The sequence below is a fragment of the Anser cygnoides genome, chromosome 1 (genome assembly GCF_040182565.1).
Source record: "Anser cygnoides isolate HZ-2024a breed goose chromosome 1, Taihu_goose_T2T_genome, whole genome shotgun sequence".
NCBI lineage: Eukaryota > Metazoa > Chordata > Aves > Anseriformes > Anatidae > Anser > Anser cygnoides.
Window position 1 is genome coordinate 38,436,554 of NC_089873.1, and position 14,513 is coordinate 38,451,066.

General features: G+C 38.2%; 1 protein-coding gene across 2 annotated transcripts; it reads right to left on the reverse strand.

Moving 5' to 3' along the window:
• Positions 1-1,364: 1,364 nt before the first annotated feature.
• On the reverse strand, positions 1,365-5,971 carry IFNG (interferon gamma). Of its 2 annotated transcripts, XM_013198313.3 has the most exons (4): positions 4,626-5,971; positions 2,682-2,750; positions 2,136-2,315; positions 1,365-1,495 (listed from the first exon to the last, which is right to left on the reverse strand). In XM_013198313.3, the coding sequence occupies exons 1-4, from the start codon at positions 4,746-4,748 to the stop codon at positions 1,373-1,375; spliced, it is 495 nt and encodes a 164-aa protein (XP_013053767.1). In that variant the 5' UTR covers positions 4,749-5,971; the 3' UTR covers positions 1,365-1,372. The 2 variants fall into 2 exon arrangements, with proteins under 2 accessions (XP_013053767.1, XP_047921287.1); XM_048065330.2 differs by lacking the exon at positions 4,626-5,971 and having other exon boundaries at positions 2,682-3,463.
• Between the last annotated feature and the right edge of the window lie 8,542 nt (positions 5,972-14,513).

The window sequence follows — 14,513 nt, forward strand, 5'->3', positions numbered from 1 at the left end:
GCCCAAGCAAGTCTACCCCCAGGTTGTTTGTTTGGTAACCACCTGGGGACCTGAAAATTTGAAAGTCCCATGAACTGCCCTCCCCAGGCCCAAGCCTCCGAGACAGCTCAAAGCCCAGACAGCCCTAGGCCTTCGGCTTGTACCACTTGCAAAGAGACCAGCAGATGAGCCGACTTCCGTCTAGGCTCCATATCTTTGACTCTTTGACTTGCAGAGAAATTGAGAAGTGTTGGTTTTTTTTGTTAGTTTGTTTTGGTTTTTGGTTGTTTTTGTTTTTGTTTTAATCAGAGTAACAACACGTTTCAAATCATCAGAGCCTTCCTTGGAACAAAGTAATGTTTCTTCATCCAGAAGAAACAGAACTTGAGGAACTTGAGGATTTTAGACCCCAGATTACTTCTGCCAGATTTCTTCAAACCCATTGTCCATTCCCAAATCTTGGGCAGAAAGAAGGAAATTAAATGTGTTTTCATATGTCTGTACAGGGCCATCTTTGATGGCATCAACCAAGATTAGAATTCTACTTTGCACAGAGATTCTGGTGAATAAATAAGTAAGCATATTTAATTAATTTATTTTTTATTTAATATCCAAAAATTAAAAAGCTTTCATTGTGAAATTCAAACATTTAAATAATATTCCAGTACAAAAATATAGTCCTTAAGATAAAAACATCCATACTGCTACCTCCAAATAAATAAATTGACATCAGACACATTCAGATGATTCAATACAAAAAAAAAAAAAAAAAAAAGGAAAGAAATTTTCATAATCAGTGAGTTGAAGTCAGTGCAATAGAGTTCGTCACATTTCCTGGAGCTGTCAAGTAGCCTGTCCTCTTAGTCAGTTCAGTGCATATCAATAACTATCAGCAATAAATCACCAAAGCCCCAGTTCAGAAAAGTGCTTCAGCATTTTGCTCATCTTTAAGCATGTCTATTTGCTTGATTTGGATTTATATATGCTTAGAGCTAAGCAGATATGCATGTGTTTTCCTGAGTACAGAAACTTTCCCGGCTTGGTGCCTCAAATAAGCGAAGGATGAGACTGATGAGGACAACACTACTTGGATACCTGGGTATCACGTCAGTTCAGTATTTCCATATGGAAACTGGGTAAACATCACCTCATTCTGTAATTTCAGATCAACAGACACGTAACAGATAGACAGAATTTTAAGACAAAATAATTTCTTACATAGCAGTAGGAGGTATAAATACTTTGATTGGTGTTTCTTTATAAATAATTATTTAAAATACTTAAATATTAATAAATAAATGTATAAAAAGCTCAATGAGAAGATTTAAAAAAAAAAAAACTGTGCATCATAAAATTTGTAAAATAATTCAGTACAAAAGGCCATATGATGTCATTAACATCTGCATCTCTTTGGAGACTGGCTCCTTTTCCTTTTGAGAGTTGAAGTCTCCAGCAGTTTCTGTAAGACACTGAACAGCTCACTCACAGCCTTGCGTTGGATTTTCAAGCCAGTCAGCTGTTTTGAGTAAGAAACAAACAGAATGAAGGTCACACCAAGAACTGTTATTATTTACAGATCACATCCTACAGTCTACACTGCTAATGGGGCAGAGCAGAGAGGAACCAGCAGCTTTCAATTACTCTACCACCCAATTCCTGAAACAAAGAGCCAATATTCATATATTTTTTTCTGCTTTCTTCATTACTTTGCAACACGTCACAGACTGGCTGTGTGCTGTGCAATGGAGGCACTCTATGATTATTGCTGTGTTGCAATGCCATCTGAGTTACCCACGAGGAGTCAGCTCAATCAGGGCATCAGTATCAGCGGAGGTCGGTGGCTCACACCGCTGACACCCAGTAAGCCAGGTGGCCCCAGAGCCCTCAGAGGCATGCCATGGCCAGGCACAATTTTCCAACCCAATTTGTAATCATAAGGAGCTGTTGATGGTGCCTCTGTGCCAGACTCCACCAAGACTCGGGGTGGGCAGTCTCTGAGCTGATGCATGGCTGGAAACATCAAGTTTTCCAGCCTGAACAGAGCCATCCGGGGATTACCAAATGGGTTACTAAACCGTTACTGGCCTGAGTCAGACTCAAACTCAGCTGGAAAATATAAAGTCATGAGTGCCTTGGAGGCAGGGAAAGAGCCTTACCTGAAGGTTTGACAGGTCCACGAGGTCTTTGAACTTCTTATAGTCATCAGAAAGGGTGTCTCTCAGAGTATTGAGCTGCTCAGACAGGTTTTTGATGTGTGGCTTTGACATGTCAGTTTTCTTTAACATTTCCAAGTACAGGGAAACAATCTGGCTCAGTATGATCCTTTTTTCATTTCTCTGTTGAAGAATACAGTCAAAAAGAAAAGCTTGTGAATGTCCATCAAGAGGAAAATGAACGAAACTAAAATACAGCATTTGGGGTTTCTTTCTGCCACTAGAGACAGGATGCCAAAGAAGATGCTGTAACTCATCTCCTGGGCTTACTGTAGCTCAGGACCAGCTTCATGGTGCGGCACAAAGCACTTTGATCTTTATGAAGAGCATTTTAGTACGTTTTTTTTTTTTTTCATTTTTAAGTTCCTAAAGCAACCTCTGCTTTTGTTCGTTCTGCCCTGTCTGGTTACACTGGTCTTGGAGCTGCTTTTTACCAAAAGTGCCCTACAACATGCCTGAGATGCTTTGTCACGTGTGGTTCTGACTTACCTCTGTCCAGTTTTTCAGTTTCTCTATAAAAACAGGATTGCCATCAGCTACATCTGAATTACTTGCGTTCTGCAACAGAGAACATACACATCTGTTATACATACAGTACTTATCACAAGGCAAATAGTGTTCTCCTCTCAAATGAGCAGTAAAAAACATAGACAAGTAATTTTTGCACCACTGGCCTATAACTACTACTGTGCTTTCACTTTTGGACTTCTTTTCACTTCTGAGAGTATATTTTGCAAATATGTTCTCTAAGCACCAATTCACATTGGATGACTGCATAGTAACAGAAACAGCATTAATCTGCTTTTAAATGTCTTCTCCTGCTATAACTCATCTGAATAGAGACATTTAGCACCACATGTTTCACTAAATGCTCTATGCAAGTTTTGGTACTGACAGCTGAGAATTAAACTTAATAAGCCCAGCAGCTGTCTAGGCAATTGTCAGACCTGGTCTTGGATGTTTTCTTATAAGTTGAAATCCACCAGTCTGTGGGCTTGAATTTACCCAGTCTTAGTAAAATCTCATATGGAACAAAGACAAATTAACTGTACTATAAAATTGCAGTTTGTAAAACCAGAGAATAGCCCAGTAGCCCACAGTCAGACGTGGGGATACATAGGGGTTGTGGGCTACCAAAAGGCTTGCAGGGTCTGAGTTTAACCATCAGGTGTTAGCCACACACTGTGGCAGATTCTAGGAAACAAAGAGCAATACAATTCTCCTACCAAGGAAAGGCAAATTGAATCATTTCCTTTTCTCTGTGTGTATGTTTTTTTTTTTCATTTTTTTTTTCTTTTTGTATACAACAGTCACTATTTCCTTTTTTGTCTGCTTGGTAATTTAAATATAATGAGTGTAATGGGAAAGCTTGCAGGCTGACAGAAACCTCGTAGGCTGATTGGCTCCCCACACCAAGCACCTTGCCGAGCCTTGGTTTGCACTTCTGAAAGGTGGTGAGCACCTGCTGCAGACTGCAGTTTTAATTTCTCTGCAAGAAGCTTACCACTGCTCAAGATGTCTCAGACAGTGTTATTTATATTCTAGTGAGAGCCTCTTTGATCTACACTAATGAAAAATTTAAGATATAAATCAAAATGCTAAAAAATCAGAGCTGGAAATAGGAGAAAACTCTTGCAGTTAATTTCATGTGTTTACAAATATATATATATGTATAATATATTAAGAATAAAATCTGTTAACTAGAAGTGACTCTATTGTAGATCCCTTATCTGTACGACTAATCCCAGCTAAAGTTAGCTCTGGTCTATTTTAATGCCTCCTGGGTGGAGAGAGGTGAATTGATATTACAATTAAGTTATCAAATTTCTGTCTGAAAAGAAGTGATATCACTTAACATTCCCACACCAGATCATAGGCAGAGATACGGAAGCAGGATGGCTGGAAGATGCTAAAGAATAAGCAGTAGTGACCAACCTTGGGCAACATATTATTGATAATAATAAAAAGCACAAGATGCTTCTGTTAAAGCAAAACATTTTGCTTATATTGCAAACTAATAATAAATCCTCCGTTAACTTAACTAAGCTAAAACTAATTCAGTGTCAGTAAATTGTAGCTGAATAGAATTGAATCAAGGTTCATTCATCCATTCATATCAAATTGCATTAAGATTTTTTTGTTATAAAATATTCCATGAAATCAAAAACCAAATGGAGCTGGTAGAAGCTCTGAAATAAATGCAAACTACTAAAAGCATTATTGAAAAACTGAACCATGTTAGTGAATAAATAAAAGCTAACAAAACCAAAGAAATTGTCCATATTCTGGTTTTAAAAAAAAAATGTAACAAGCGTTAGTTCTATGATCACTATTGGTACACACTGAGGTTTATGACAAGCAGTGCTCAAGCCTGGATTATATCTATAGCACAAGCAGAAGAAGAAGAGAAATGCAGTAGAAGATTGTACTTACAAAGTCAGCTTTCAGTTTGTCTATGTCATGTTGAAGTTGACTAAGAAATAGAGCACTTCCAGAACATCCAAAATAAATCACGATGACAGAGAGAACAAACAAGCAGTAGGTCTGGCAAGTCATTTTCTTGGTGATGGTTCAGTTATGGTTCAGTTAATATGCTCAGGTAACTTCTGGGAGATGTCAGATCTAAGAGTAATGAGCTTCAACTTCTAATAGTTGTGTCTTCTATTAGAAGAAAGTAGATGAGTGAACTTCATCTGACTGCCAGTGGTATTTATACCTGGTCTTGAATTTTTTTATTTCGTCATCACAGGCTGTGTATATTTAGCCAAGATAGTGTCAGATAAGACTTCACTTTTGGCTAGTCGAGGGAATCCCTCGAAAGCATCTTTCTTAAAGTATGGTCCTGGAAAATTTTTCAGTGGTTTGTCAGAGGGTAACATTTACGTGACAGTTCTGAATTTTCTTTTACACGTGGTTGGGGAAAAGGAGGAAATTATGATACGGGTTAAAGAGTATCCATTGTGGCTCAGGCATTCTTACAAGCTATCTGAAAAATCATATCATGTGGTTAAGGGGTCAATATAACAGCCAACTCACTTCCGGCATTCTTTTAAAGTAACCACTGAGACTGACATGGTATACTTCACAGTCACTTAAAAATTGAAATCTCCTTACCACTGTCCTTTTGTGAAAAACTATTTGCATTGTTTCCATAGTCTAAGGTGTATTTTTTGCCTCTTTCCCATTATTCATCCCCAGATTCAAACTAGGCTTGTGGAAAATTAGGTTCTATCAAGGATACAATGATGCATCATATTAAATATCTCCATGGTTCCCTACTATCTGCAAAAGTAGAATATTTGCTACTCAGGACACTCATCTGTGTTTGACAATAATTAAAGTTCCCCACCTGCACATTCATTTGCACTTGTGCACATGAAGTATGAAAACAGAAGGACATGATTAAAAAAAAAAAAAAAATGGAAGCAGGCAGACAGGATGGTCTCCAGGTGTACACAGGCCACTGCAACAACTATGTTGAGGTAGCTGTGGAAGATGTTCCTGTGTAATAATTGAACTCTGCTTTGATGGATATCAAGGGAAAAAAGTTGACTGTGCAGAGCTGTATAAAGAAATCAGAGTAATTTTAGGCTATAGTATATAAATACAGGGTAGGAAGGAGACTCAATAAGGGGAAGAAGAAGGAACCCACAGGAAAAAAAAAAAGAGGGGATCAGGCAGAGGGCAGATGTGGGCTCAGTTCACACAGTGTACAGTGGAGGACGTCTGTAGCCCATCAGAAACAGATGAGAATCAAACAGGTCTCCAACAACTATGATTTGAGCTCTCCAGCTCCTGGATGGGTCATCAAGTGTTCTTTGCCAGAAGCTGTCTCCTTCCTCAGCAGCACCTCCAGCCTCAAGAAATGACCGGTAACTCTATCAACAGTTTTTAATCTGCAGCTTGAAAGAGGACCTCCATCTAGAAACTGGGTCTAGACTGCTACTACCACTGCAAAAGGGGAATTGCCATTTTGCAGAAACTAGAACCAAATCCCATCAGCAGTCACAGGCCCAAAAGCTACATGCAAAACTCCCTGGGAACAGCAGCATACCCAGATGGCACATGCCTCACAACAGGGGCAGTACTGTACAAATGTTATGACTGTAAGTGTACTTGGGGTAGTAATGCTATGCAATGTCTTTATAGGTTTTAACTTGAGAAATTAAAACTGTGTAAACAATGACTCAATTGCTGGAAGTATTGCTTTGGAAGTGAGATGATAATGCTAATCAAGGCTATTCAATGATGGTTCAAAGCACTGTAAAAACCACAAAGTAATCACATTAAAAATACAAAGTAGATTCACAGGTGTGCAAGGTAATAATAATACCAGCCTATCAGTGATGTGAAAATATCTGGATTGCTTTTCAAGGCAAGCACAGTCAAATGACATGTTGTTGCATGGTCAAACATAGGTTCATATGTACAGGAAAACCAAGAAAAATTTACAAGGTGAGAGATGTGCTGAAGGACATCAACTGGCCATGAGCCAATGGAGTGATTCTTTGGCAAAATGTTGGAAAGGAGTAGTCAAGTGGCATATGGAAAGCAATTCCTGTTACATATGGCTCTCTTTAAGCTGTCAGAAATATACAGTTGGAAGAGGGACTGGGTTATCGAATTCTTTTTTTTTTTTTTTTGCACATCCTAATTTGAGCAATGATTTTCTGTTGGATTACTAGAGAATGTGCAAAGAAATGCTGCTAGGATGGTAAATAGTTTGGAACAGTTATTTACTCAAATTAAAATACAACTGAACGCAATCAATTGCTGTAATTATCCAACCAGGCAGGAGATGGATATTCCAGGAGATGGAAACTGAAGTCAGTAATCCTGGCTTCTTCTGCAGAGAACTATTTATCATGTGCCGGGCTAGACTGCCTTGTTAAACCTATCAGACATGCATCTTTCATCTACAGGAGTCTGTACCTCTCAGGTCACCTCCCTTTGATCTCCCATTACCCAACAGAATGTTAAGCTAAGCTTTTCAGAGTAACAGGAAAATAAAATATCAGAAATAGAGAATTTTTCCAGTTCACCTTTTATAAATGCTGATTAAAACCTTTGGGGTGGTTAATTTCATCCCTAGATCTCATCACCTTTCAGAGGAGGCCACTGTCAACCATCTAATTTTGCGGGTAAGAAAACAGAAACATAGAACAATTCTTGATCATTCAGCATCTAGGAAAGGCAAATCTAGGAACACAAACAACATCCCCCAGTCCAGTCCTTTGCCCACTAACCATCACTAAAAGTATTATATATTAAAATGAGGCAAGAAATTAAGAAAATATTAAAGAAGAAAGCCATGACATCTGGCTTTGTCATATTATCTTCTGAGTGCAGGTCTGACTTCCAGGTACCTCTTCTGACTATCAAGGTTATATTTCTGTTTCAGTACTTCTACTCATCACCATATTTGAATTATCAGACAAAGGGGCAAACGTTCTGTGGCAAATTCATCATCTGGTTGCAGGACAGAAAATGAATCCTAATATAAAAATAGATAATACTTTTTCTAATTTTTTTTACATTTGAATAAGTGGTACCATGTTAAAGTTGACATGCTTGCCTTGTAACATTCTCATATATTAACACGTCACCACGTCTCTCCAGATCATATTGAAACAAGTCAACAGCCTACAGCAGGTGGTCAGAATGTAAGGGCCCTCAAGGCCCAGGGATCTTGCCAGCTCCCAGCCCTGTTTTGCGTCCTTCCCAGCAAAAGTGTTAAAACAAGTGTCCATTGTCTCGTGTATGCCTTGTTGCCCAAAAAGAGTGATCAGTCAAGTGGGAAGGAAGACTCAAGTTCAGAGAGCTCCTATGGATTGATTTTCCAGAGCATCAGTTCCAGAGACTGACCCAAGGGCCTAAAAGCATCCAATCCTTTTTCCGTCTTTCTTACTACAGATGTACCAAGCATATGCTGGATGGGACTGAACGTTTACCACTAATACAAGCTCTTTGCCTGAGTACTAGTCCTAATCTAGCAAAAAAAGAGGTGCCAGAACAGTATTGAAAAGTCTTGTGCCACATATAATTGGAGTGGTCCTTGTGTGTGGCTTAACAGTCGGAGCTGGACTCTCATCTGTTCCAAAAGCAGTAGGAAATGAAACCAAGGTGTTTTTTTCATTTTGCTGCCTGGAAGTCATCTGACTCTTCATGTAAAGTAGAGGTTTCACACCCTTTTGTTCAGGCAATGTGTTACACCAATTACCCGATGATGTCCTTGCAAAGTCATGTCAGATTTCACTATGACCACTTACTAAAGATTTTTCCCTTTCATTTTTTATTTTATGTGAAATCCTAAGAGTGCTGGCTGAGTGGTTAGCAAGGAACTTCATTTACCAGTCCAGCAGATCTCCTCCAGACTTTCGTTTCTCTAAAACTCAGTGTCTGTTTCTATTACCACTGCACAAGGAAAGCAGCCCAGAGTTGGAAATCCCTGCCTGAGCTGTAATTCTGATCTTGCATAACACTTCACCTCTTTGCTTTACTTTCTTATAAAGCAGGAAAATATTTCCTTCTTTTCTTCCTCCACAATAATGAGGGTATTTTTTTGGGAATTCTACAAATATATTTTCCTCTGGAAAATGATGATCTTTTTAAAAGGAACTTTTCATTGAATAGAATTGACTTCATAAATTTTCTTTTTATTATTTTGAGGTTGAGAGTAAGTTCTGAAATTCTCAAAATTATTTCTTTTATCACTTTCTAAACTAAATATTCTACTCTGCCCATTCAAAGCACTTTTTGGAAATTTTGTTGTTTGGAGAGAACTAGAAAAGCAGTTTGTACTGACCTGAAATACCACACAAGAAAGACCCTTCAGATAAGATACTTTGCACCTTACCGTGTATAAAGTTTTCTATAAAATGAAGATGCATTTTATAAACATCGTTCTACCCAAAATGATATTCCGAGATGTTCTAGCTCTTCCATAATACCGCTGCTCTCTGTAAGACCGGCAGTCTAGTATTTCCATTAGCTTTTCCACAAATATTTGTTAGTTGTAAGGTAACATTTTTATTCACTTTAAGAAAACTAATTCATTAAGAAACAAATTCCAATGTAATTTGGCTTGACTGTATACTCTAGTTCCAACTTGCTGTTACTTCCCATGAATATATTTGTCTTTGCTGTACATTAATATCCACACAAAAAATAAAAAATAAAAATAAAAATAATAAAAATAAAAATTCGCTCACAGTGTCTTTCCCAGCAAAAGGGAGCATGTTTTCATCTATATACAACTCTTCATCCCGAGGAATCTCTGTCATTTTCAGAGACCACTATTTATTCAGTTTCACTTTCTTAGGACCTTAGGTCCACATTCAATAGAAGCCAAAATGTCATCTGAACTTCCGCATCCAGGTATCTGTCATAGTACCTCATGACACCTTTTCAAAAGGACTGTGTTGTTTTTAAAGAGAGAAGGCCAAATTACACTAGACTTTGATCAGCTGTCAGTTAGTTGTTGTATGTATTGGGTGAATACAGTTAGGGGTCTACATCAACCTCATCACCAGCTTGCAACATCTCCCGAAATAGCAGGGACTCTGCCAGAAGTTCATTGCAGACTGATCGGGGGCTATGATTTCCAGTGTTAACAACCCAGTACCTTCCACACATTCTCAATATAATATCCCAATAGTGTTTTTCAGACTTTCCACCGGTTGGTGAGCCAGCTCCATTCATCTTCTTCCCATTATGTTTATTGAATTTTCTCTGTGTATTGGTTTTTGTGACTCATTCCTTCTTCTTTTGTTGATTGTCTGTGTTGCTGGCTTTTATCTTCAGTGGAGTTTTATGCTTTAGTTTTTAACAAGAAATTCAAGTGTCGTTCCAGTGCTTATTGTACAGTCACATTTGTTTTCCCAGCTTAAGTACCTTTCTCACACAGACACAGACTTGTATTGTGCGAAAATAATATGCGTATTTAAATTTGAAGGAAAACACTAGTGAAAGCAACCCTGTAATGCCTTAATTTCTTACTGAAATACGTTGAAATATGAGCATTGGGGGGGGGGGGGGGGGAAATCTTGTCATTTTCATGTTATCCCTTACATTGTTTGTAATAATCAAATAACACATACGTATATGTAAGCACAAGTGTGCAGGTGTGGGCACATGTTGAAAGTTAATGACCTGTTTCAAATGTAAGTAAGACAAAAAATCCATGAAATATTTCAAATCAGCCTACAGAGTGGACATTTTTTGTCATAACTTTTTAGAAATGTCCACAGGAGGTTTCCTAGCAGAAATCTGATATGTGATGCAATCCTTTCTTCTAAAACAACCCAGGAGACAGTTTGGTGGGGATTCCCCTTGCCCGCCATACTCTTTAGTGCCATTCATAATTGTGTGACTAAGCAAACCAGTCAACTTTACTCACAGAAAAAAGCAAATCGGAATGATGATTTGGTCCTACCTGTTTCTGTCCTGCCTTCAGAACACTTATGAGGACACCAGAAAATCAAACGTACAAGCAATCCGTCCACAGATGACATTTTACTTAGAAATGGACCTCTTGAGAGCAATTTAGTTGCAAAGAGTTTCGAGTTAGATTTAAAATTTAAAGTCAAAGGAGAAATATGCAAGACCTTTGCTCTTTAGGAGTTAAAAAATAAACTAAAGAAACTTTTCACACCCTTAGTACGTTTCCTCTTCATCTCCACAGGAAATAAGACTACCTCTAGAAGAGCTACTGTGGGTCGAGTGTAGAGGCACTTTATTTTAAAGTCACATATCTTCTTTTTTCAAAGACCCAGACTAACATCTATAAAGTGCTCCGAATGGACATCCTCTAATCAGCATTAGGAGATGTGAAGATTTAACTAGCAAATGTGCTAATAATAAATATTTGAAAGAGAAATCAGAGAATTAAGATTCTGTTGCTTTTTGAAGTTGCTAGCAAGTCTCTATCCCCAAACTAAAATAAAGCAAGATTTGTAAAAGACAATAAAACAAAGAGTTGTAGGAGAAGAACAAAATGCAATCCCAAGTAGCATACTTTAAAATAATCAAAATGCAAGTATCATAGCAGATTGGGTTGCTAATCTTTTTTTCCTAAGGAAATGAAACTTCTGCAGTTTCTCTCACTGTCAGTTCCTTCCCCTTCAGTAATTTTTGAACAAAGTCAGCAATTTTATCCAAATCTGAGAAAGAGTAAGAAGATTCACAGCTAATTTAATCCCTGACACTTTCATTAAAATTGACAGCTAAGCATCAGCAAGATTGTTCTACTAATCACGGACCGCAGGCTGGTATTTTAAAGTATCTGTATGAGTTGAATACTGTAAAGAGAGGAATTGCTTTCCTTATACAGCTATTTGATTGTTGTGAAATCATATTCATTACAACAATTATTCAATGGTTTATTAACATCTAGGAAAGCCTATATGGTGGTTATGAAAAGCTTCCAAAACTTATGAAGAAGAGTTATGAAAAGAACTTTACCCTCCCACATAAGATAAGCTTATTGTTTCATATTAATGTGTACAGGGCTCTGGACTCTTACTTCATTCTTCTTTGCCCCTACCTCTACTTTGCCACATCAGCCTATTCCGTGTTTGTCATTGAATCATAGGCTATCTCGAGTCGGGAGGGACCCACAAGTATCACTGAGTCCAACTCCTGGCTCCACACAGGGCTACCTAAAAATTAAAACATAAGTCTGTCTGTGCAGCAAAATGAAAGGAGAGATTTTAGCATGTGCTAGCATAGCTAGGGCTGTCGTATTTTAATCTGGCTAGTATGGATATGAGTAGCAGAGGAACTATGATACACCAGGCTTCAGCTGTGGTGTATTATTACTCTATATACACAAGCAAAGAACAGCCATCCTTTTGAAGTTTTGCAAAAACATATACATATACAAGTTGAATTTCAATTGTGAAGGGCACAGAGTGCAGGTACTTCAACTCTGGTTCTCATTAGCACACTTCAAATGTTCTCCCCATTCCATGGGAGGTTTTTCCTTTGTAAAATCACCGAGTCTGCTTGGATAGATGCTTCAAAAATGCCCAAAGAAGTTTCAGATTGGCCGATCATTTTTCTCCTCTCATTTAAGGTATAACGGCGTATGAGTGAGTGCTTCTACTTTAGTGCGCCGTTTGTACCACACATAGGAGGTTAAAACCAGTCTCCTGATCAACTCTGCTCACCGCACCTAGGGTTCCACTGATAAGCTGTCTTGGAGCCTGCAGAACTGGATTCTTTTCAGATAAAATAAAACTGGAAGATGTTCTTAGAAACTCACTTGATGTTCCCCAATTGTTAATGGGATTCCAGCCACAGGACCAGATTACAGCTAGTTTAAAACTCAAAACAAATCTGTGCAGCAGTTGGGTCCTCAACATCAGGTTACTTGACTTACAGATCTGCTCCTACAGCATTGCTCTTTTTGATAATGCAGATAAAATATGTCTTGCAGCAATGTCTGATGTCTTATTTGAACTGTTTAAGTGCCAACATTGAATGTTCTAAGCACTGGGAAGCAGGAAATTAAAATGTTTCTGTAATAGATCCTTAACCAGAATAATCATTCTCAATGAGACAGACAGGTGTACTGAAAGGAATACTTATGGGAAAAGTGATTAAATATCTAAGAGTAATCATGAATCTTCTTATTTGTGGACACACACAGAAACACATCTAAAAAATAAATAAAAATGCAATCTCTGTCACTGCATCTTGAATTACACTCAAAAGAGGCTATAGTAGGATGTCACTGCTTCCAAGGGAGTCTGTGCAGGAACGGTATGTCAAAGAGCCAGTGATAATAGAGTATTGATTAGCTGAAGAAAGAATTGATTCATCTGGGTTTTCTAGTCCTCTTGAATTACATGATTATGCTTTGTTGGGATTTGCAGTTTTAGGAAGTCTTAGAGTAACTCCAGAAGTGCAGTAGAACTTATGAAAAAGAAATAGTGAAGCAACAGTCGTGCCTGGAGCACAGACAACAAAGTTTAGGAAAAGCAGAAGTAAAGAAAGAGGTGATGAAGACATTTTGTATGCCACTGAAGGAAATAATTGTCAAAAAGTCTGAAGAAAAATCGTAGAGAAAAAAAAATGGGCCTAGGTAAAATATCCTAGTAAAAGGCATTCTTTTGGACTCATGCAAGGTGTTCACCATCCAATACCATGGCTGTATAAATATAAAATACAATCAAATAGAATATGATTAAGAAGGTAAATACTACTGGGAAATGTATCATCATAGAAGATCTTAATTTTCTGATTAAAGACAGGATGTTTTTACATGAGCTATAACTTTACAGTTACATGATAATATTTTCATTTCAAAGAGAAACATTTTGAGAAGTTAGTGAAACTAATTACAGGATCTGAAAGGAAGGCGAATATGAAGCAAAACTGGAGTTTCTGAAAGTCAGAAGTGCACAATTGTTTAGAGTTTAGCTCAGAGCTAAAAAAGAAAACTATGACCAACTGGAGTCTAGCTTTACTGAAGAGGACCTGGAAAGAGGTTCAGGTGGATAACTGAACATAAGTGGGCATTGCATCCTTGAGCAATGTAGTCAAACTGTGCCCTGGGCAAAAGCATCTGCAAAAGTACGGTCAGAAGGTCATGGGATGTAATCTCTCCCACTCTGCTTGGCACTAGTCAGGCCACTTTTAGTACAATGCACCCAATTTTGCTCCCCACAGTTTAAGAGAGACGCTGAAAAACAAGAGGTTTCAGCAGAGGATCACTGATGTGATTAGACCGTTAGAGATCATTAGTTATGAAGAAGGATGGAAGGAATTGCGTTTGTCCAGCTACAAGGTGAGAAAGCTTGGGAGTACCTAACCACAGCCTTCCACTAGCCAAAAGGTAGCTACAGGGAAGACAGAAGTACTCATTTCACAGATATGCATGGTGGTGGAGCAAGCCAACAGGAAGAAGTTGCTTGAAGGGGATCTTCATCATGAGAACAATTTAGCCTAAGAGTAGGTTGCCCAAAGAAGCAACAGATTCTGTCTTCAACTATTCAAGATTCTTCATGACAGGACTCTTTATAATCTAACACAAGGCCTTGCTTTCAGCAGCAGGTTGGACTGCGTATCTCCAGTGCTCCCTTCCAGCTTGGTGTTTTCTATGATCCTATTCTCATGAGAGCAGGCAACCCAACCACCTCTTAAAGAATAGCAGAAACGTATTAGAGCCTTGAGGGACAGAAAGATGTGCTGATCAGCAGTGATAACTGCATCTTAAAACTTAACAAATGCACAGCGAACAAGTTCATGTAAAGGCATCAGTAGAAAAACAGTAAAATGTGCCTTCATCGTGTAAACAAGAGGAACATAAGGAAAAAA